The sequence below is a fragment of the Syngnathus typhle genome, linkage group LG16 (assembly GCF_033458585.1).
Source record: "Syngnathus typhle isolate RoL2023-S1 ecotype Sweden linkage group LG16, RoL_Styp_1.0, whole genome shotgun sequence".
Taxonomy (NCBI): domain Eukaryota; kingdom Metazoa; phylum Chordata; class Actinopteri; order Syngnathiformes; family Syngnathidae; genus Syngnathus; species Syngnathus typhle.
Genome location: NC_083753.1, coordinates 8,188,688 through 8,209,788, shown reverse-complemented (window position 1 = coordinate 8,209,788; position 21,101 = coordinate 8,188,688). Strand labels below are relative to the sequence as shown.

General features: G+C 42.9%; 1 protein-coding gene across 4 annotated transcripts; it reads right to left on the bottom strand.

Moving 5' to 3' along the window:
- On the bottom strand, positions 1 to 20,973 carry stxbp6 (syntaxin binding protein 6 (amisyn)). 4 transcript variants are annotated; one of them, XM_061301549.1, is made up of 7 exons: positions 17,323 to 20,973; positions 14,419 to 14,652; positions 4,315 to 4,445; positions 4,051 to 4,216; positions 3,068 to 3,166; positions 2,130 to 2,287; positions 1 to 1,150 (listed from the first exon to the last, which is right to left on the bottom strand). In XM_061301549.1, the coding sequence occupies exons 2-7, from the start codon at positions 14,570 to 14,572 to the stop codon at positions 1,127 to 1,129; spliced, it is 732 nt and encodes a 243-aa protein (XP_061157533.1). In that variant the 5' UTR covers positions 14,573 to 14,652; positions 17,323 to 20,973; the 3' UTR covers positions 1 to 1,126. The 4 variants fall into 4 exon arrangements, with proteins under 4 accessions (XP_061157533.1, XP_061157532.1, XP_061157535.1 ...); XM_061301548.1 differs by having other exon boundaries at positions 14,419 to 14,605; XM_061301551.1 differs by lacking the exon at positions 3,068 to 3,166 and having other exon boundaries at positions 14,419 to 14,605.
- Positions 20,974 to 21,101: the final 128 nt, after the last annotated feature.

Below are 21,101 nucleotides of genomic sequence, written 5' to 3'. Positions count from 1 at the left end.
TTAAACATCGTTCCTTTTATTATTAAAACAATAAACATCCATTAGACAGAGGAAAGCACACTGACAATCTTTGCTGAGAATGTGTGTTAAAATGTCAAATAAAAAATATATTTGAAATCATTTACATCATAAGTCAGTGAAATCATTTTTGGACCACTTTTACAGAAGCAGCTGACATGTTAGAGCACTTTCCAGTATAAAATAAAAAGCGTTGAATGGCGTCACCAGCTGTACAACACTGACCAAAGAAGACAACATTTGGCTTTTCACCACGTAGCGCTTAAGCGGCACATGGGGCCTCCCGCAAACAGAAAAACTCTCAAATACACATAAGAGTACAGTATATTGTTCTTCAAGTGCAGGACCGTCTGGCAGAAAACAAAACAAATGGGAATAAATATTTTCAGTCTGGTTTATCGTTTGTGGACTATTTATTGTGTGTGATCTACAGTGGAATGTCAAACTCGTCATTTGTAGGATTTGGGCAGCTCATGTTGAAAAAAACAATCATGTAAGAACACAGATACATTATTTGTACACTTTTAATAGTAAATTTAGTTTTGAATCAGACTGTGTTAGACTGAGATTCCACTGAATGTGCCTTTTTTTTTTTTTTTTTTTTTAACTTGTTTTGTATGGATTAACATTCAAACTCTGAAGCTGGCCAAAAGAAGTCTCCGGTGAACACTTGTTAATTTATCGATCACAAAGCTGAGGCGAGCAGATGTTCTCTGTTTATATCACGGATGTGATTATTCATTTAAACTTTTGCCCCAGGGCGTCATCTGATTATTAATGATGAGACAGGATTGGCTTTAGAAAGGAAATGTCGGTTTGTGTGTGCGTGTCGACCACCCATTAGAACACTCATAAATAACAAATAAATTCATCATTGAATATGGTCCACATCCTTGAGTCATTGCTTGTCAGTGTGAAAAAAGATGAGGCCGATAACTGAAGCACGTCGTTTGCCTTCGAGTCAACACGTTTAGCTCTTCTCCGTCTTCTTCAATACTAAAATGTTATGTCTTTTTCAAAAGCCACAAAACTCCAGAGACCTGGACGGCGAGCGGTGATTGGCGATAATAAGACCCTCCAATACACTCCTAAAGACAAGGTGGTTGTTTTAACACTTGTGCTTCATGGCAAGCTGAAGGGGAAAAAAAATAAATATGAACACTTATTATTTCTTCACAATTTTTCATTTTCAAGGTTTCCATTTATCTGAGGGTTTTCATGCATAGACTGAATAAATGCAACCTATTTTTGACTTAACATTTTAACGCTTTAGATTTACACGTAGGCGTACGTAGGGTGCGATGCTGAGATATGCCACAAGAGGGCAGCAGAGCACCACACAGGAATGAGCGCTTCCGATGAGAACCTCCTCGTCAAAATTGGAATTGCACGAGTGAGAAGAGTCAAAAGGTGACTCATTACTTGAACACGTCTCACGCTACCCCATTTCAGTAGTTGTTGATGCAAGTTTCACAGTTTTTTAATCCCATGACGGAAATAAAACAAAGCAAAACTTGTTGCGGTTAATGTGGTTGCTTTTTCTACAATAAGAAAAAAAGAAATCAGGATTTTTTTTTCTGAAACCATTACCGCCCAGCCCTGATTTTTCTTGTTGATCTGGTCGCCCACCCGTCCCTAATGACGCTCCACACACAAAGTCACTGTGCAAAAAGGTCATTCGGAGGGCTTTCGCAATACAGCTTAAAAAAATTCAAGCACCGCCGCTTAATGCAGGCGTTCTCAATGAAGTCTTGCAAAATGCAAACAGGGTCTGCCTGGGTGGCGCCTGATGCATTCCGCTATTAGACAGACACCCGCGGCGTAACCATCATAATCAGCCACGCTGCAAATTGGCTTTTTCCGTCATTTTGCATGTTAACAGCGAAATTGAACAGCACGTGGCGTACTTGGGAGAGATATGAAATGAACGCAGGGCGAGGACGCTTCCCAGGTGTAAATGAGGGGGAAGCGGGAGACATCGCATGGGAGCATCCAGTTAGTTATCATTCATGCTGTTAGGAAAATATACACCTTTGCAAATCAAACTGTAATTAGAACATCATATAGGCTTAGCTAGGTTTAGCTATTCAACGCCACTTTTGCAGCCTCACCTTGTGCGCAGTGACGGCAAACTGCTCAGCGCTGTTCATCATGTCGGCCGTCCTCTCCTCGGTCCTGCCCAGTCGCTCGCCTCGCTCGTTCAGAGCCTGACTGGCCTTCTGCACGGCGCTCGTCACGCTGTCCGCGGCCGAGTGGAGGATACTGTTGCCTGTTGCCCACCCGGGAGAAGACAAAAGGAATGATTAGGTGATTATTCTTGCCCACTTCCTGTCTGGAGGGGGAGGAAGGACAAATCCTCTTGGAGTCTACGACTGACAGATCCCCCCTTCAAGGGAGTCCAGGAAGTAATACTCCCATCATGGTAATCATCTCGCCCGCCTGACCCCTCCAGAAGTGTGTTTGTTTCTCAAGAGCCCCCCCAGAACCAGCCTGGGGTTCCCCACCCAGGGACGAGTGTGACATAATTACAGACAAGCAGGGTGGAGAAGCTGTGAAGAAAGATCTGAATGCTGTTCTTTAAAAAAAAACAAAGAAAAAAACTCATTATGCAGCTGTACATATGTGCATTTACAAACGCATCATTTTAATCACCACGATCGACACTTAAGTGAATTTGTCACAGGTGACCGCAAAGAACTCTTAGCAAAGAACACTCCATTTTACGCTGCCCTTCGGAATGTAATTCTCCTTCTGTGGCATTTGTCAGCGACACGCCCGGCTGACGGTGAAGGGCCCAGACAGTGAACATAGCTCACAAATAACCTTTGGGGATGAAGTGGAAATCCCTTCCAGTTTGTACTCCCCGATAACAGTGACGGCGGGAGGGGGTGTGACCTCGCGCTCAATGAGTGTCCTGTCATATCCACACAAGTGTCTGCCTAAAAAATGACACTTGCAGTTATCCTCAGAGCCACCGCGCTTTGGTAGGGGCTGCTGTTTTGGTTAGCAACTGAATTAAATTGCATTTACGGTAGTCCGGATGGCTTACCTCGTCGTGGGAGATGACTATGGCGAGCGACCAGATCTTTCCTCACTCTGTTCATAAACACTTTGCAACGGACAAAGACTGAATCTACCGCTTGGGCTTCTGTAGTGAAGAAATAGCCAGAGGAATTATTGATTCTTAAAGCATTTTTGGTTTAAATTAGTGGAATGGTGTTTTGGGTTACTAAGTTATATTTTAGTTCAAATGCCATAAAGGTTCGGGGAATGACATGCGGTTACTTTAAATTGGAGAATATTTTCCGTTACAGAAAACGTCAGTGTCGTCGTTAAAACCACAGAAGGAACACTAAAACATCAAGTTTATTCTTCAAATCACAGAAGTTTCCGTCTCCCACAGTTATGGTCCCACACCTGAGCAGCGTCATGATTTTTGTTTTGCACTGGTGTGAGACTTAAACTGGAGTGGACAGCCATGTTGACATCCGCTGAAGCCCCAAAATGACCAAATCTTGGTCCCATAAACGCCTCGAGTAGTCTTTGGGCAACAAAAAATCTCAGTCTGCGCTATGATGTTACCTCTGCCAAGGCGAGAAGATTAAGTGACTGGCTGTGTTTTGTCTCTTTGCGGGATTTGCACAAACGGAGCCAAGGTGCTTCGCGGTTGACGCGAGAGCCAAGCCGGAGCGTTTGTATTAACAACTCCATGAATAATACAAAAGCGGAACAGTGCTCAAAGATGAGAGTTGAGGGTAAACAGATCAATATCGGATTTATCTGGCGGCAGGATGCTAGATTCTCTGCTCGCTTTATGAGCAAACTATTTACATCCACGCAGCCAGGAAATGACAGAATTGGCGGGCGGGGCTAGCGACACACATATTGATGCGTATGAAATTAAGGTTATTTCAAGGGGCGGAAATTAAATGGGTTTTTGACAAACAATCAAATGACTGGCCTTGAATGTTAATGTTTTGGAGCGGGCACACAAAAAATTGTGAAAAACATTTTTTTAATAACAGGTCTCACCTCCCAGAAGTTTGGACTGACAGTTGACAAATTCCGGTTTTCGCATCGGGATGTAACGCTGGCAGGTGTGGTGAAGAATCTGGACAAAGGTGGACTTCTCTCCCGCAGAACCGGCGACCCACTGGTCAAAGGCGTTGTCAAACGTTAGGTCAAACTCAGGAGAGTCCTTGGCGGTGGGGGGGAGAAAAATGAGAATTCATTTTTCAAAGAGAACTTCTTGAGAATGTTTTTAAAGATGTTGCCATGGAATTTAACGTGGCTTACTTTGTTGGAATCGATCCCGTTGACCTGCCGTAGTTGATCGATAGTCCACTGGGAGCGTTTGACAAAGGCCGACGTTCCTTGAAACTGTTTCACTTTGGTGATGGTGACGTGAGCTGGCTTCTTATTCGTCACTGTAAAATATTTTTGGGGGAAATGACATAACGGGTGGAAAAGATTTTTTAAACATTTTTTTTTCCCCTCAACTGGCTTTGTTTGCAGATCTTCCAAGCTCATAGCGTGCTTCTTGGAACCGACTCGTTCCGTTTATTGCTTTTATAACCCGGCGAGTAGACCTCCGCTTCCGCCATCCGGCGTGATCTATTGTGTCGCCTCAGATAAGAGGAAGTGTTCAGGTCACTTTCGCCATTGTTGCCCCATTCCGCCGCTCTCCGAAAGTCGCCACTATCACTGGCTCATGTCGCGTTCTATCACGTAAGCACCCGACTCAGCTCAAAGTATGATTTATATAAATATAGGCAGGGCCGTGTGTTTTGTGGGGGAGGGGGGGGATCCATTTGGACAGCTGTAGCTAATACGTGAGATGTTAGGTTGTGGTCACGGGAAAGAACAAAGGCTGACGGAAAGCAACAAGTATGACCAAACCCACGAGGTGAACGATATCATCACGGTAGAAATTTCCGAGGGGCCCGAGAAAAGGATGTCAGCTGGATTCAATGGAACAGCGGAGAGGTGGAATGACGACAGTGAAGGTGGTCAAATTCACAAGCGAATAATTTCTTACATCTGTCGTACTGTCTCTTGAAGAGAAGACAAAGATTTGACTAGTTTTCCCTGATAAACTGTAAAAAAAAATTGACTTGACGTCCCTTTTAAGATTCCTCACAAAATAAGACTTATCAAATATTGAAAAAGAATTCAATAAATATGCATTTATTTTACTTTCTGTGCAGTCCAAGAACGCCAGCTAACAGCTTGAGTACAACTCTGCCACTTCCCAAATATGGGAAAGGAAACCAGCTTGACCCAAAATATTCAGCAGCAGTAGTTACATATTCACCAATTGTAAACAAACACTGGGGCCCGAGGATTAGACAAGCAGTTACGCAATAGTGAAAATATGATAGCGCAGCCTTGTTGCACTGTTTGTTTTATTCAGTTAAAGTGGAAGTCTCGTGATACCTGAGACTCGCTGTTGGAAAAGGTCTATCTGAAGGTCATGGAACAATCACAGCGAAGGGACAGACAACTTTGTGGATTGTATTCAGTTGACTTTCACTTTGACAATAATTTAATGTTAGTGCAGACTTGAGTAGAACATCAATCAATTCCCAGAGCCTCTAGCCAGACAACAAATGTTATTCATCGGAGTGACAAACTGAGTTTCTGGTGTATTGCGAGCTCAGGAAAATGCCTTGCCCTCAAACGGAAGCTTGTATTGTTAAAGCTTAAAATGTATCAATCCTGTGATGATCGCTAAGAGACTCGCTAGCTAGCGCTATTGTACTATTGCGCTATTGTAAGGCCATCCCGAGGTTTCTTTCCCATGCTCTCAGAGTGACACGCAGCCACTTCCACCGGCGGATTAGTTCCTTGTTGTGTTTGGCTAAGATTGTCACAGCCCAAAGGCAAAAATTCTTCTGACGACAAACGTTAGGCTTCCCGATGCGGAAATATGATCAGACGGCCATTTTGTTTTTCATACTGTTTTTTTAGTTCATATTTTGAGCTATTAACAGAAATACATAGCTTCTTATCAAGTTTATGACAAATAAAACAGAGAAAAAAACAATTAGAATTGTAAATCCTCCACTCTTCTATAACCGTTTTTATTCCGAGAGGCTGCCGAGCGGATTTATCGTCAGCAGTGGCGAGACCGGCCTCAGCGCCGTCGAACAAAAGGCCTCTTGAGTGCTTTCACGAGGTCTGAACACTGTGACTCCTGTGTACGAGGTCTGCCTCCCGAGCCAGAACGGCGGCCATGCAGTGACAAGACGCAAGGAGTCAATAGGACGGCGTGTACCTCGCTCAACAATTAGCCCTTCAAGAGATTGACGCAGGGGACAACTTTAATAGTCCGCGTTGACATGATCATAAATATTTAGTAGCAAAAGCTGCTGGATTAAGTATCGGATGGACTGAAACTGTGTGGTTGCGTTAAAGTCAACGAGGATATGTAATCTTTGAGATTAAAAAAAAAAAAAAAAAAAATGTTATTCACTCAACACTCAGCCAAGGACGACTCATTCAAAAGCATTTTGGAAACGAGACAAAAGAGGAACACTCTTAGCAGAGGCAAGGCCATCGAGAGAAAATCCATTAGAGGTTCCTTACTTTTATTTTCAACTGCTGAAAGTAGATTGTCTTGAAAAACAAACTAAGGAAAAACAAAACACAGTGATAAGAGAATATTCCGTCCGACGAGCAAAATTCACACGCAATAAATGCAGATGCCAAGACATAAATGAGTTTTTCCGCATTGACAAAGTCATTGTTTTCAAGGTTGTCCTCTTGCACCTGGAAACATCATATTAAAGACATTTGCAAGACATCTATATTGCCCCCACAAGTTTGTCCATCACCTTCCGCCCCCTTGGGCCACTTCATAATGCTGCTATTCAGCCTGCGCCAAGTCCCCCACACACAATGCATTCCTCTGGAGATCAAGCTCCAGGATACGGCGCAAATATTTAATTACGCCTAGCCGCCGACTTGAGCTTTCTTTCCCTCTGTGATGTTTGCTGTGAGATGAATGCGCTTCTCGAGTGGCATTCAGTAACTTCAATAATAGTATATTAATGAGTAAAATAATGGATTAATTTATCTTTATTTCATTTAACAAACTGCCGAAGTTGTGCTAGCCTTATTTGGAAAAATCAGCCTCTTCTGTGCTATCTACATGCCAAAACTCTGGAAAGTGTTTCATGTGAGACGATGTCATAATAAACGATGCGGTTGTCATCGCACAGTAAACATCGAATAAACGAGAGTATTTCAAAACGAGGTACAGTACATTCCTGGACACTTACGCTTTCAGGAATGATCTAAACTGAATTCTTGGAAAGAAAAATCTTTTGACCTTCCTCTCATAACAAGATAGTTTATTGCCGAATGGCTTTGATAATTCATATTAAAGTCGCACGAGTTACTCGTTAACGATTATTGATATGAAAACTTATCGTACTACTTTATGTCACAGTTGTATCTCACTGCGATGGGAAGGCTACCTCGAACCTCTTGGAAGTGAAAACACATGATGTATCAAAACATTACAGTTCAGGCCTGTCTCCAGACCTCATTTCCTTGGCCCAGCTGGTCTTCTTTAAACAAGGTCCAGAGGTGGTTGTCTGTGTAGCTAATACGAAGGTCTTTATTGGGATTAGGATTGCAAAACCGCGCTACAAAAAAGATCCATAAAGGTTAAGGTTGAGGACAACGTTAAGAAAACACAACGAGAATGATCTCACTGCGGCTAGCTAGGAAGCAGCCAGCGAGTGAGCCGCGAGCTTGTGAGTAGCTAGCTAAGGCCCAACTAGCGTGAAAAGCAATTGGAACAATCTCCATCTTCCCTCAGTACAAACAGATGGATTTAAACACTAGCAAGCAATAACAGAAGCCTCAAATCAAATTTGTTGATTCCCAATTCGGCAGCTAGCATGAGAAGTCGGCGTTCCTTTTGGTCAAACGGCACAAACAGACAGACTCAAATGCAGTCTCAGGCACAGAGCATGTATTCAAACTCAATTAAATTTGTCCACAAAGCTGACAGCTGGCATAAAAAGACTGGGTTGAATGTTTGCTCGTAAAACGAGAGTCCATAACTGATTCTGGACGAGTCCCATTAAGTGAACTGGCATGGGAATAATTAGTCTCAAAAAGTAAAAGGGGGAAAATCAACATTTTAAGCGCCGTTGACCTCTGAGGAAGCATTGTATATTGACGCAAGGTACTATTTCATGACACACAGCTGTGAAGCAGCTGACTGATCTTAAATCATCCATTCGTTCACAGCATCTGCATTCCCAACCCTTCCTTTTACATCAGACTTCAAAGAACAGCGTGACTACGATTTGGACTGCAAACTTTTCGACGCCCCGTGATTGACGCGCAACCTCACTGATCTGGCAAATGACATTCTTCCGCCGTCTTGTCAACTGAAAGGCGGCCATTTTTACGACGACTACAACCAAAACATCCCAATGACGACGCGGCTTCACCTTGGTACCAATCGAGGTTTAAATGTTAGACATGATGTGAAGCGGCACCGTGACATCTAGCTACTCGGGAGGCGATGTCACCAAACAGCCTGGAGACGGCAAACTGCCGGGCCCCTGCCGCTATGCTGCTATGACTTCCTGTGTCAGACGATGGGTGGGCTCCACTCTGGTATTTCACACTAAGGGCATGGATGAGCCCCCCTAGCGAGGCTCCCTTATCCCACAACACACACTAACTTCTCGAAAGAGTTTGCTGTTGTGTAATTTATACCAGAGGGGGAAAAAAAATACAATCAGGCCTGTCCTTTTTGTAATCTTGGAGGTGATGTTGAAGGTAACTGATGTTATCTCATTTTAGTTTTTTTTTTTGTTCAACATGTTCTTCCCGTCGCACAAAAGCAAAGGAAGAATGATATCATAGATTAATATCACTCGTACAACTCCCAGCTGCTTTCCTGCTGCACGAAGAGACCAGATGGGGAAAAGCACTAACACGGCGAACAAATGTAACTTCCTGTGTGTGTGTGTGTGTCTGTGTGTGCGCGTTATTCATCTCGGCAGAGGAGGCAATTTGTGCCCTCTAATGACACCGTTTTGATGAATGTGTACAGGGAAGGGTGACAGGGACGCACTTCTCTGCTTTGCTCTGACTTTTTGAATTCAAACAATGAATATTTTAGCTTCTTTTGAGCCATCAGCCATTGGCAGGAACTCAACATTTGACCTGTAATAAAACTTTTTTTTTTGTTTTAGAGAGAGATGAGCCTCCCGCAAGGACTGCTGTGTGGTAAGCAGTGCTTCAGTTATTATCTAGATTGTTTGTTTATACCATTAAATCATTTGTTACTTTACACAGTTTGAGTAACTGCTAATATTGCCGCTTAAAAAAAGAAAGAAAAAAATAGAAATAGCATGTTTCTCATGTTTCCCAACACATCTGCACTCATAATTTACCTGAAATGAGTCAGACTGATCTGATGAACTGTGCTGCATTTGTACAGTTGCTCATTCCCACGAACCTAAGATGAACCTAAAGTGATGAATGTCAAATAAGGAAAACTTTGTCAACTTCTTTTCTTTACCTTCACCTATGAACGATGAGAAATGGCGGAATTCCACAAAAGCTGTTAAGTATATCGATTTTATTTTTATTCTTTTAATGGGGTTCTATAAATTGAGCAATAACTACAAAATTAAAGACACATTTATTATTAACTATTTTATTTATTTTAATTTACTTGATTTTATCAGTATGTGTTTGCGGTTTGGCGATTGCTCATAATTACCTGAAGGATTTTTCAAAGCGCTTTGGCTAAAGCTCACTGCGGCAAGTGTGCACAAGGTGTCGGGTGATGGCGCCGAAGCATATGGTGTTTGTGATGGCTTCGGTTTGGTCCGCGGCAGGCGGCTACTTAGCCAGGGCCAGTGTTTGCAACACAGAGGAGGACTCCAGCTGTTCCTCCGGGTGACCTTCATTACTACCACAATTAATATGCATGCCACTCACACATTTAATCTGCGACTAGGATGGAAAAACAGGGGAAGAATGGAGATTATGTATGGCTGCCTTCAATGGCTCGTGTGAAAAAATAAAGACGTGAAAATGCATTTGTTTTGTTTCATTAAATCACAGTGCTAGTTCATAAAAGAAAAAAATCAATAAGATGAGGGGGGAAAAAAAAAAATCAAGGTATTGCTCAACAGCTAATGGCCCCAATTTTGTTTGTTATAACCACGCAAATCAATCACGCCGCTGAAGCCGAGCCAGGTTAACAAAGAAGCCATTAGCCGCCACTTTACTCTGCTTCTCCAAACACTGCCATTCATCTACATGCCTGATCCGGTCCCAAGACGCAACAGCAGCAGCCTCAACAAATTGGTTTGTTTACACGCTCCTGATTTCTTCTCAACAGACACACCATATGAAGACATGCTACTCTTCCTATTGATCAGCTCATATGACGGACGGTGAATATTAAACATCCATATGTGGCAAAAGCAGCAAACAACTTGAAAGACAAATGCCAAAGGTCATGTAAGCCCTCTCAACATGCATCTGTGAAATATTTTGCCCCGTTGACATTTGCCAGTTCAAACCTTTCAGCCTTCTGCTGTTTTCCCTGCTCGGTCTGAGTTTCTTATCCGAGGCGATATCACTTTCCGATAACCCGGTGGGAGTCTGGCTTTGGCTCCCCGCTCTTGCTGGATTTGTTGCTGGCCAAGAAAGGCAAGCGTAGTCCAGAGAGCCCATTTACTCTAATCTCACAACAGGCTGGTTTTATCTGATAAATGCAAAAGGAAGAGTGATGAGGCGTGAGGCTACATTTGTGTGTGTGGCTGCCCGCAAGGTCCAATTACTCAAGTGCACTGGGTTCGGGCTGTCTCTTTGCATTATAGAAGCTCTGCTTCTGATGGTCGGGTGGCTACCAAGGGGCGCACGAACATTTTCCCACCATGTGAGAACTCTGGCTGGTCAATTAATCGAAATTCAATCGTGAGTTTTCGATTCTGGCTTTGTCCAATCACAGCTCAATTCTTTTCTGGATTTAGTCATGTGACTGACTGACTCTGGCCTATAGCTAAATACATGCTATTGTTTTATTGCTTGAATATTTTTAATAGTCTGTTGTTTTGCTCTCTTTTAAAGAGTTTGCACCGTAACACTTTGAGATTTGGTATCAAATGTAAAGTGCGTTATGAGTAAAATTGATTGTTTTATATTATTTCCCAAATTATATATTTTTATTATAGTTAATTAATTAATTTATTTTTTATTAAATGTTTATTTCATTTTTATTGAATTTTATTATCATGATTATTTGCAGAACTACAAGCAGACAAGGTGACACCTGACAGGCATAAAATGATAAGCTTCTTTTGTCACAGGTACAGATATTATTTATGCGCCTTTGCTGCCATTAAAGAGATCGTAAGTCACAAAAGCGAGCGCCACTTCGTTGACCTGATAAACATTCCAATAAATTCCAACCTCCGTCTAAAGAAGAAAAAAAAATGCACAACTTGTTTGTTTTATCGGAGGCTCAAAGGACTATTATTATTCTTTCCAGTGAGGACTTTAAGAGGTTAGGACTCGTGAGATGTCTGCTTCCTGCGATACTATCCTCTCCTCCCTACCTCGCCCTCGGCCCAGTCCCAGTCCCAGTGGCGGAGCAGGTATTGTGCTCTAATAAGTCAGATAAATCTTTCATGACAAATAGAAGCATCCGGGGAGTCGGAGCGAGCCGATTTATGGGCTGCACCTGTAGATTAACGCGATGGGGGATGCTGCCAAAGTCATATCTGTCATGTCCATCCATAAAGTTAATGTGCTTTATGCTCAAGGAATAGGATCAACTGGCCTCTTGGCTAAGGAAAGTTTTCCATTTGCTGGGGGATTTTTTGAAGACAATGTTTTTAAAGGTCAACACAATGTTTCGTAAGTCATAGAAGTCTCTTCAAGCCGTGCAGATGAGAGGATGAATATGGAAGGCAAGCCTCACGTCAACAAAACAAAAAGATGACTTTTTCCAGGTAGGTGAGGAATTTGCTCGCTATGTCCGAGCCAGAGCACACATGATCAAAACCATGTGGCGGTGTGGTCATCGCAAATGATTTCCTGCCGCCGGGTACCATCAACTTAACGCGGTTCAAGAGTTCATCCCGGCAAGTCGGCCAGAAATGCAACCTGGTCACTGTCAGCGCCGGGAAGCGAGGGCCGCGCCAAGTGCTGACCTCGACGAGCGAGCAGGTGGGAAGCCTCCTTGCACACTACAAAGTCAACTTTTTTTTTTGAACAGTCATTATCTGGCCTATGGAGCTTAATTTACCAGCGGGTTACACAAGGCTCCCAAGGCCATCCATCTCACAAGGTAATCAATACCTTCAGGGCAGTGAGCTGAGGATGAAAACAGCAAGAGAGGGATTGAGATGTAGAAGCCGGAGGAGGAACTGCAGATTTTATTTACCAGGTGGCCTGAAGCCAAAACATTGCTGAGTGAGAACGGAAATGCTTAACTTGTGGACTAAGGGGGGCCAGTTTCAATCATTTCGAGGTTCTGAGGCACGGAGGATGAGTCGGCCTACCCTTGAAATGACACGTGCAAACAATCTAAACAATATGCCCGCATCACCACGCGAGCTGAAATACTCGCTCAAGAATACGCCTACACGCATCCTACAGTGAAATTCTCAACAGAGCATAAACACATCATGCTTGTGTTGGAACGGATTACAGAAGATGACGTGACATACAGTTTGAATGTAACTATGCATGTCCCACACTGGAAAAAAAGAAAATACAAACAAGCGCTTCAAAGTTGAAAACTGTTTGAAGCAGTGCCACCTACAGGCCTTAAATGAAACTACAATGAATCTATCATTACTTCGCCAAGCTCTTCCTGATTTGCTTGAAAGTTGAAAACTGTGAAACAGTGCCATCTACAGACCTGAAATGAAACTGCAACGGTGTGACCACTTCAATCGCTAGCTTTGATTTTCCGTCGTACACGATTAACTCCTACACTGCGAATTCGATAACGGTGCTTCTGAAACGATACAGCGGAGAGAGTCGCTGTGAGAAACAACATCTAGTCCACGCTGGTGCAACGTTTACTGGGTCTTATCATATTCCACGCCTTTCTCTCTCTCTGCAAACATTCTGTGGGCGGCGCAGCCGTTGGGCCCCGAGGTCCGGCCGTCAGGCGCCGCGTGGAGCCCGCTGATCAAAGACGACGCTCGCTAACCGACTTGGAGCATGTCGAGCTGCTGGCTCGGCTCCAGCCAACACGCCTGTCATGTTGTTGTGAGGGCGTTCAAACAATTCCAATGCGAGCCTACGTGGCCCTTGCGTTGCCGCGTCGGCTAGCGAGAATCTCCTGTTTCCTTTTGCGACCTAATTTGGTAACAAGCAAGCTAAAAGGAAAACGTAGTGAATCAAATTGGTCTGACTCTGAAATACAAGGTCACTTTGAGGCCGAACGACAATAAGCTCAGTGACGAGAGCCAAACTTATTTTCAAAGTGCCACGCAGGACAAGAAGCTTTCCCTCTCCAAGTGGGAGCAAGCCAGAGCTTTTTATTGTTCTGCTGCTTCCAGCAGTGACGAGCTCCAAAGAATTGAAAAACAACACACTTACCAAGAACCTCCTTTGACCACCTAAAGTGTCCGTTCTATACAAAAAAACTGTACTTCAGCTTCAAACTGAGTCTCCTGCTGTGACTTTGTTTTAAACTGAAAGATTGAACTGAATGGTGCTGATCATTGTGAATAAACCTTTCAGACTTCATTCTGCAAACCGTAGAATTAGGTCTTAGGTCTCAGTGGAAAGAATTCACAGAATTCCTGGTGCTAAATCGGTCTGTGAACAGTCATTTGTGGTACAAAGTAAATCTGTAATTTGAGAGCAACATTTTTATTTTTTTTTTATTGCTCCTGGAAAAAGAAATGTGATATATTCACGATTCACTGGGTATTACGCTACAATGCTAACGGTGCTACTTGCTAACGCTACAGTAGAGCTCCTCACTCAATTTATGGGCTGTGACGTAGCAGACGTTACATAACTCGGCCACTGGCTGACCCCAGGGCCTCAACTTTACACTACTGGATGTTTGACAGAGGCCCCTCCCCCTTTTCATATAACCAAACACATCCCATAAAGACTTGTATGATCCTCTGCAACACAAATGAGCAAGCCCTTGCTGTTCTACCCATGAGCGCTATGCACGACTGATTCAATTAACAGGCAGTGAAACAAAAAAACAAAAAAAAGGAAGTTGCAATTTAAAGCAAAACACTGATTCAATTTCACCGATAATCCAATCCGCATTGATCGACAGCTAAGCGTTTAATTGATTTAGTGCGTTGTTTTATTGGCAGAGGGAGACAAGCTCACAATTGCGGCGTGCGAATTAAAGTAGACGGGTCTGACCTGAGAGGCAGATGAATGTCAAGTAGTCTCCCTGACCGCCAGTAGCCAAGAAGGGAATCTTCTTCTTGGTCTTCCGTTTCACCTGCACGGCTGCCAACATCTTCTCGTCGTGGGGAACGAAGACTTCCTTGTTGATGGTGGCTTTGGCGGACATCTTGGAAGCTGGCGGCTCAGCTGCACTCTCCAGCTATGTCGGCAAACGGGGGAGATGACACATGAGACGGGCCTCGACACCTAAAAATGACACAGTATTGTCTGGACAGGTAATCTTAATTAAAAATCAACTTGTGATTGATTACGGGTGGAACAAAAGGAATGTCGCAATGTATCGTATTGTTATCGCTCGCCGGACAGCGCTGATATAGTCAATACTTCTGTCTCATGAAATAAATTAAATTTTGCTTCACTTTCACAGGATTCTATCATGAAAATGTATTTTCTTTTCATTTGGTGCAAGATGAATTTACTCAATGACCAAGCTACAGTAGTAACTCAAATCAATGTTCCCTATTGAAATGAATTAAGATTTGATTAATCCGTTCCAGACTGGAGGCGGCTTAATTTGGTCCAAATGTTTTTTTGTGTGAATGTGATCAACCACACACTTGAGACACACACCCAAACCACCGTTCAAGCCGAGGAATCAATTTGTCATTTGCAACCAGTGGATGAACTACTGTGCGGTGAGGAGAAGCCAGTCCCTACCCAAAAAAAAAGCTACAGATTGCTTTTACTGCACTAATAAACAACAGACTTTCTTTGTTCCATCGCCGCAACTTTTCAAAAGTAATAACGCGGTAGGCCGAGGGGAGCAGAGAAGCAGTCTGCAGTAAATAATATGCAAACAAACTCCACTCGTCTAGGGGAGAAGGCGGGGGCTTTTGTTGGCCGGAGGTCATTGTTGTGTCGGGATGACGTCAACCCCCGGGGAAGAGAGTGGAACATAAAAAGCTCTGGCGCTGGACTAAAGCACATTTCTGGGAGGAAAAACTCAAAGTGAAACTCATCCCCGCCTCCTTCTCCATCCAGCATCCTCCAGCTGAGCAAGAAGGTTCCTCCGCATCTACCCGCGAGCTGTCACCAGGCAGAGGCCAGCGAGCGCACACCACCCCCTCAGGTGGCCCACTGAAGCATAAGCAAATCAAAACGAAAGATGAAGAGGCAGACGGGAGCCTCCAGGCGGTGACATGAAACCAACCACGACGCCTCGCTTATGCCTCCGCTCCGACTTATGTAATGTTCGGCGGATGGGACGAAGATGTTGATTGATTGTTGACCTGACAGGGCTGTCAGCCGCCACGCCGGATGAACAGTAAACAAACACATCTATGTGAATCTGTTTTTGAAATATCAGCGTTAAAAAAAAAAAAAGGAGAATATAGTAAGTCCATGACTTCTTCTCATGTGCACTTCATTTTGAGGAATCACTTTCCTTTTCTTACTCACCGGGCGGTTTGAATGCTTGACAAGACTTTTTAGCAGTCTTACAACGCATCATTCCAGCTACACTTGAGGGACTCGTGCACAAATCTCTTTTTAGGCGGTGTTGGAAAAACTTTTCTTTTCCTGGCACAGAAAGCAACATTTAGATTTTACTGCCATAAAGTGAGTGGGGGGAAAACAAGCACAAAGGTAGGATTGCTTATCCAGGCCAGGCAGGAATTCAACCGGTCGCAAAATAATATTTGATTTGTTTTGCAGCCATCTTAAATGTTAGGTTTTGTTCAAAAGATATTCGAGGCTTTCTGGAATCTCTTACGACAGGTTCCTTCATAGCTTGTGACTTTGTCTCTTGTTGAAAAGCGAATAGAGAGGCTTTTGAGGAGCGACCTTGTGCCAAAAGCACACTCGCTGTTGGCTGTGCACGTGACTTCCCTGGCAACTATGAAAATTATAGAGGCAAACACATGTGCTTGTGTTGCAACTTCTCAATTGCAGCACAACCTGACCTGGTACGTGCAGAACTATTATTAAATGCCAAAATCTAAGAAACGGGAATTGTTTTATTCCACTTGGGAATTGGCATTTAACCAGCAAGTTGGACCACACATTTTGCGAATCACCCGCAGTTTATGAATGCAACCAAGGCTAACCATGAATCAATAAACCTCATTGCCCCATACCAATACAAATGGCAATTACTCAATGACCACTAGCCATGAGATTTTTAACACAATCAATCTTTTATTCATTGAAACAGTCGATTGACACTACAAGAAGAAGCCAAGCCAACAGCAGACATGATGTTAGAAGTAATTGAACTAAAAAGATAACGCTTATCTTTTGTGGTGGAGCAGAGCAAATGACTCTTTCCAGGGAAGAGGCAATAATTTATACTAAGTGGGTTAGTTGGGATTCACAGCTGGGAACACAGGTCAGATAAGAAACACATAATATTTATATATAAAATAAAGGCCAACCAGCTTTAAACTTTCACAGAGAGCAAATTGTACACCGATATTCTAAATTTGTTGAAATTCAGGTGCTGTAAAATGTTGGAGTCAAAATTGGCAGCACTATAAACGAGTAAAAGCCATTTAATGTTGAGTCACAAAAGCTTTTTATCACATTCTTTTATGATATAATTGGAATTAATAGGTGATGTGGACCGAAATTGCACTGGGATTGAAGCCAGGTTTTTTGAGGCATTAAAATACAACTTCACTTTGCATCCCCTGAGGTACTAAAGTGAGTCGACACGTAAATTGACAATTGAAACTAACTATATTATAGATGGAAAGAGTTAACAAAATGGTGTTAATTCCTTAGTAAATTTAGCGGTTAATTAGCTACCTGCGCACACACTTGTAGAAGCAATTTGAATTGAAATACTTGCCTAAAAGGCGCTTGTAAAAACTTTTCCCATCTTCTGGTACACACAAACAACATTCATTGTTTACTCACCGGCTTGTGTGTTTTAAAACGTTCCCGTCCGTCTCGTCTCCCCACCAAAAAAAAAAAGCTAGCTTGACATGTCAAACATCCGCGCTTTTGACGTCCACCCTCCGCAGGGGGGAGATTGAAACGCGACTGTTCTTTTTTTTCCTTCTTCTACTGGAGAAGCAAGAGAAGCTTGTTGTCAGCCTGACTGCGGATGAGTGAGTGAGCGTGAAGCCTGCTTGGATGAGGAGCCAGCAGCAGCAGCAGGTTCACGCTCATATTATTTGCACACGCGCGCTCTCGTTTTGGGGGGCGTGACCGTCGTCTGTTCAGCCTTGGTGGGAAGTAACGAAGTACTAAACTTTCGTTACTTAAGTAGATTAAGTAGTCATTTACAAGAGTGTGTATTTTTGGAACCAATATGTTTCTATTAATTCATAATTCATTTTCTTTGTGTTATTATGTAACGAGCCTTTCAAAATATGTACGTCTAATTAATTTGATATTTTTGTGCTTTTTAAAAAAATATTTTTTTACATATACTCAAAAAAAGTATTCATGTGAAATTACCATTTCAAATTCGGACTATTGAGAAAAAAGTTAGATTTTTTTAAAAAAAATCATCCAGCCCTGCTTTGCGCACTTTTCCAGGATTGTTAAAAAAATAATAATTACACACTGTACATAAGTAGAAGAACTGATACTACTAAAATGGAAATGTGCTTTCAAAATAATTAGTACGCAAAAGAATGGCTCAGAGAACAAAAACTCTTTTTTATGCCTTTTCAAAGAACACTACCAACATGAGTGATTGGAACGGTTTCACGTGTAAGTGTAAACCACAAAGAACATTCCTCAAGCTAGCCATAAAAATGAAAGCTTGAGGGTGTTTTCACCACCACCGTCCTACCTGAAAAGGTTGCTCAACACATAACAGTCGCATTTATGAGAAGGTACAGCTCTCCAGAGGCTCATAAAAGCGGGCCAGAAAATAATTGGACACACCCCGTAGACCCCCCTTGGATCGTTTCAGCCGCTAGCAGCTCTATGATGGCTAACACCAGCCCACCTGATTGTACTCTACTTTGCGGTCTTGCCGCGGGATGTCGTAGGGTGTGTTTTGGTGTTATTTGTCTAGCTGGGGTTCGGCCTGCACACATTGAATGAATTGAACACGACGGGGGGCTGCGAGGCGGCCATAAAACAATCCCATTCCGCGGTGATGGAGCCTATAATGCGCCAAACATAATATTTTACGATTTAATTATCCAGTCGCTGGCTCAAACCTCCAATAAGTCTGACACGGAAGCTTGCCCTCGCCCTCCTAATAGTCGGGTAAACGTTAACCAGGTTTCTGTGTTCACGATAGTCCTTAGCTGCCAGCTGCTTTTTGTTTCTACGTCCATGCTAACACAACGCTGCGCTGAGTGTTAGCCTAACACGGCGAGGCCGGGCGGCTCTGAGAGCGTCTGCAAATATTTGTGTCTGTCTCGTACTTTGCTTGGCCAAGTGTGAGTCATCCAGACCATCTTGCGCTAAACTGCGGAATCATTTCCTGTCTCACCTGTCGAAGCTAAACCAAAATAATCCTCACCAGAGTTCATTACAAGCGTGAACAACTCTGAGTTGGTCTCTAACCGGTGGCAAATTGGTACAAATTAGTCACTAATCACAAAGCGAAAATGGAAACCGTGTACTTGGCAGCTGGCAATCCCTAATAATCACGTTTGAATGAAGCATCTCAAGTTACAGTTTGTCCGGCTCTTTGAACAAGCTGGTCGGCCATCTGCGGCAGCATGTGGAAAAGGTTCGTTCGAAGACTCCGGGGGGACCAAAAATGTTTGCCTCTCTTTCTCGCTGAGGTTTTGTATGCTTACTTTGCGACCCTCGACTTTGATTTCAACAAATTTGCTAAATGCGGATGAGAGATTTTAGGGAGGTGTTTCTGCGAGGGAGGCCCGTAGGGAAGGACAACACCAAGACGGTTGTGGAAACTCAAAAAAAAAGGCAGAAGTGAAATTGCACCGACATGAGTAAACCTGCTGAGAGTAATGAGTCACTGTTTCCTAGTGGGGTATACCGCAAATGTGTGCATGGGTGACTAAGAATTTAGGCTGCTTCATGCTCCACCAAGTCCAGACTGATGCAACTTCATGATGACCTGAAAAATGTCTTCCAATTAAAACAGTTTCCAGGTGTCCTTGTCACATTCTTTGGTTAAATAAATTCCGTTAGTCCGACAAGATGAAAGATGTCAAATGTATCAAACCTTTTGTGGTTCCATAGAAAACAGGTTCAAAGAAGTTTGTCCGCCTAAAACGAGCGAGTGATGAAGGAAGCCACCAAAGAACTCAAGAGGTTAATTGCCCTCCTCCTCCTCCTGGATTCTCATCAGTTGGCACGCCGTCATGAAAAGCGCTCCCAAAGGAGGCGGGAGGAGCCGCCGCTATCGGAGGCCTACCTGGCACGCCGTTTCCCTTGGCTTGAATCTCTGCCTTTTTCCCTTTCCCTCCTCCTCTCTAAATCCTGGAAAACATAAACATCCTCTCAGCCACATGGAGATGGGCCTGGGCTGTGTGCGGCCTGCATGGGGGGGGGGGGGCTTGGTCCCCATGGTGAACAGGGTAAACATGGACCTCTCTAATACACTTGGAGAACTAATAGCACTTAAAATGGGGGGATGTAGGTTCCTACTGTCCCACCTAAAACTACAAAATGACAGAAACTACCAAATAGAAGATTAGACTCTTCCAAAAGGTTCATTATTCAATTCAGCACAGAAAAGAATTCAAACACATTCACTGCCATTGATGGCTACAAAGATCCATTGACAGTGAATGAGTTAACAGATCTTTAAAATGACTCATGTGACCTTTGAAGGCTTTTGTGAAAAACAAAAATAGAGCAGTTTGTTCTTAAAACGTTTCGTCCCTCCTGACGGCGGATTTGAATTGTAGCTTAAGAACGGTCGAGACAGCGATTTGAACAGATTTAAAGCTGATAGCAGCCATCCATTTGTAATGGTTTTGTTTACACATGACATCAGGCCGGACAAATTATTGACCAAAAGGCTTTTTGTTATCCCACAAGACATCAGATGAAAACAATGTGACACACGACATGATTTTGGTGTTAGCGTCTTGGCCCGACGTCGTGTTGAATCGATTTCCATGGAAACGAGTGACTTTTTGTTTTGATGTGGCTCTCCAGTGACCTAACTGAGTCTGAGTAATGATGTTGAGTGCTTGGCTCGGACAAAAGGAGATATATTTGGTGTTAGTGCTCAGGGTGGTGTGTTGTTGGCTAAAACTAAATATCAACAGGGGTCGTTTCAAAAGTTGACAGTGATCGTGAAAAATTGAACAGCGGAAAATTGGCAATGGAAAATGCGACACAGGGTAACTTAGATTACAAATGATTAATGTCAAATACGTTCTAGTGCGAGACCCAAAGAGTCTTACTGACTCATTGCTCCACTACAATGAAAACAGGCCCGTTGATTCAAACGTGCAAATTACAAGACAAGGCTGACGCTAGACAATTTATCAAGTACATGTTACGGTACTCCCCCCTGGTGGATAAACACAGTTACTACAATTGTGATATGTTTAAAAAAAAAAAAAAGGAAAAAAAAGAAGAGAGAAAAGTCTTATTTTTGTAAATAAAATAAAGACGCTTCTTGAATGCAAATTAGGTAAATATTTTTTGAATATATTAAAATAAAACTAAAGGATTTTTCTAATCTTAGAACAGTCTGAATGTTTAAGAATTTTTCATAAAATCTTTCAAGCATAATGCCTTAA

What these genes read in the sequence shown, in the direction of transcription:
- stxbp6 (XM_061301549.1), bottom strand. Translation starts at nt 14,572, where the DNA reads ATGTCCGCCAAAGCCACCATCAACAAGGAAGTCTTCGTTCCCCACGAC. An exon ending in GACATTCATCTGCCTCTCAG is followed by an intron (nt 4,446 to 14,418) that starts GTCAGACCCGTC and finishes AATATTTTACAG; the next exon opens with TGACGAATAAGAAGCCAGCT. An exon ending in TTGCCGTCACTGCGCACAAG is followed by an intron (nt 1,151 to 2,129) that starts GTGAGGCTGCAA and finishes TTTCCCCTTCAG; the next exon opens with CTTGCCATGAAGCACAAGTG.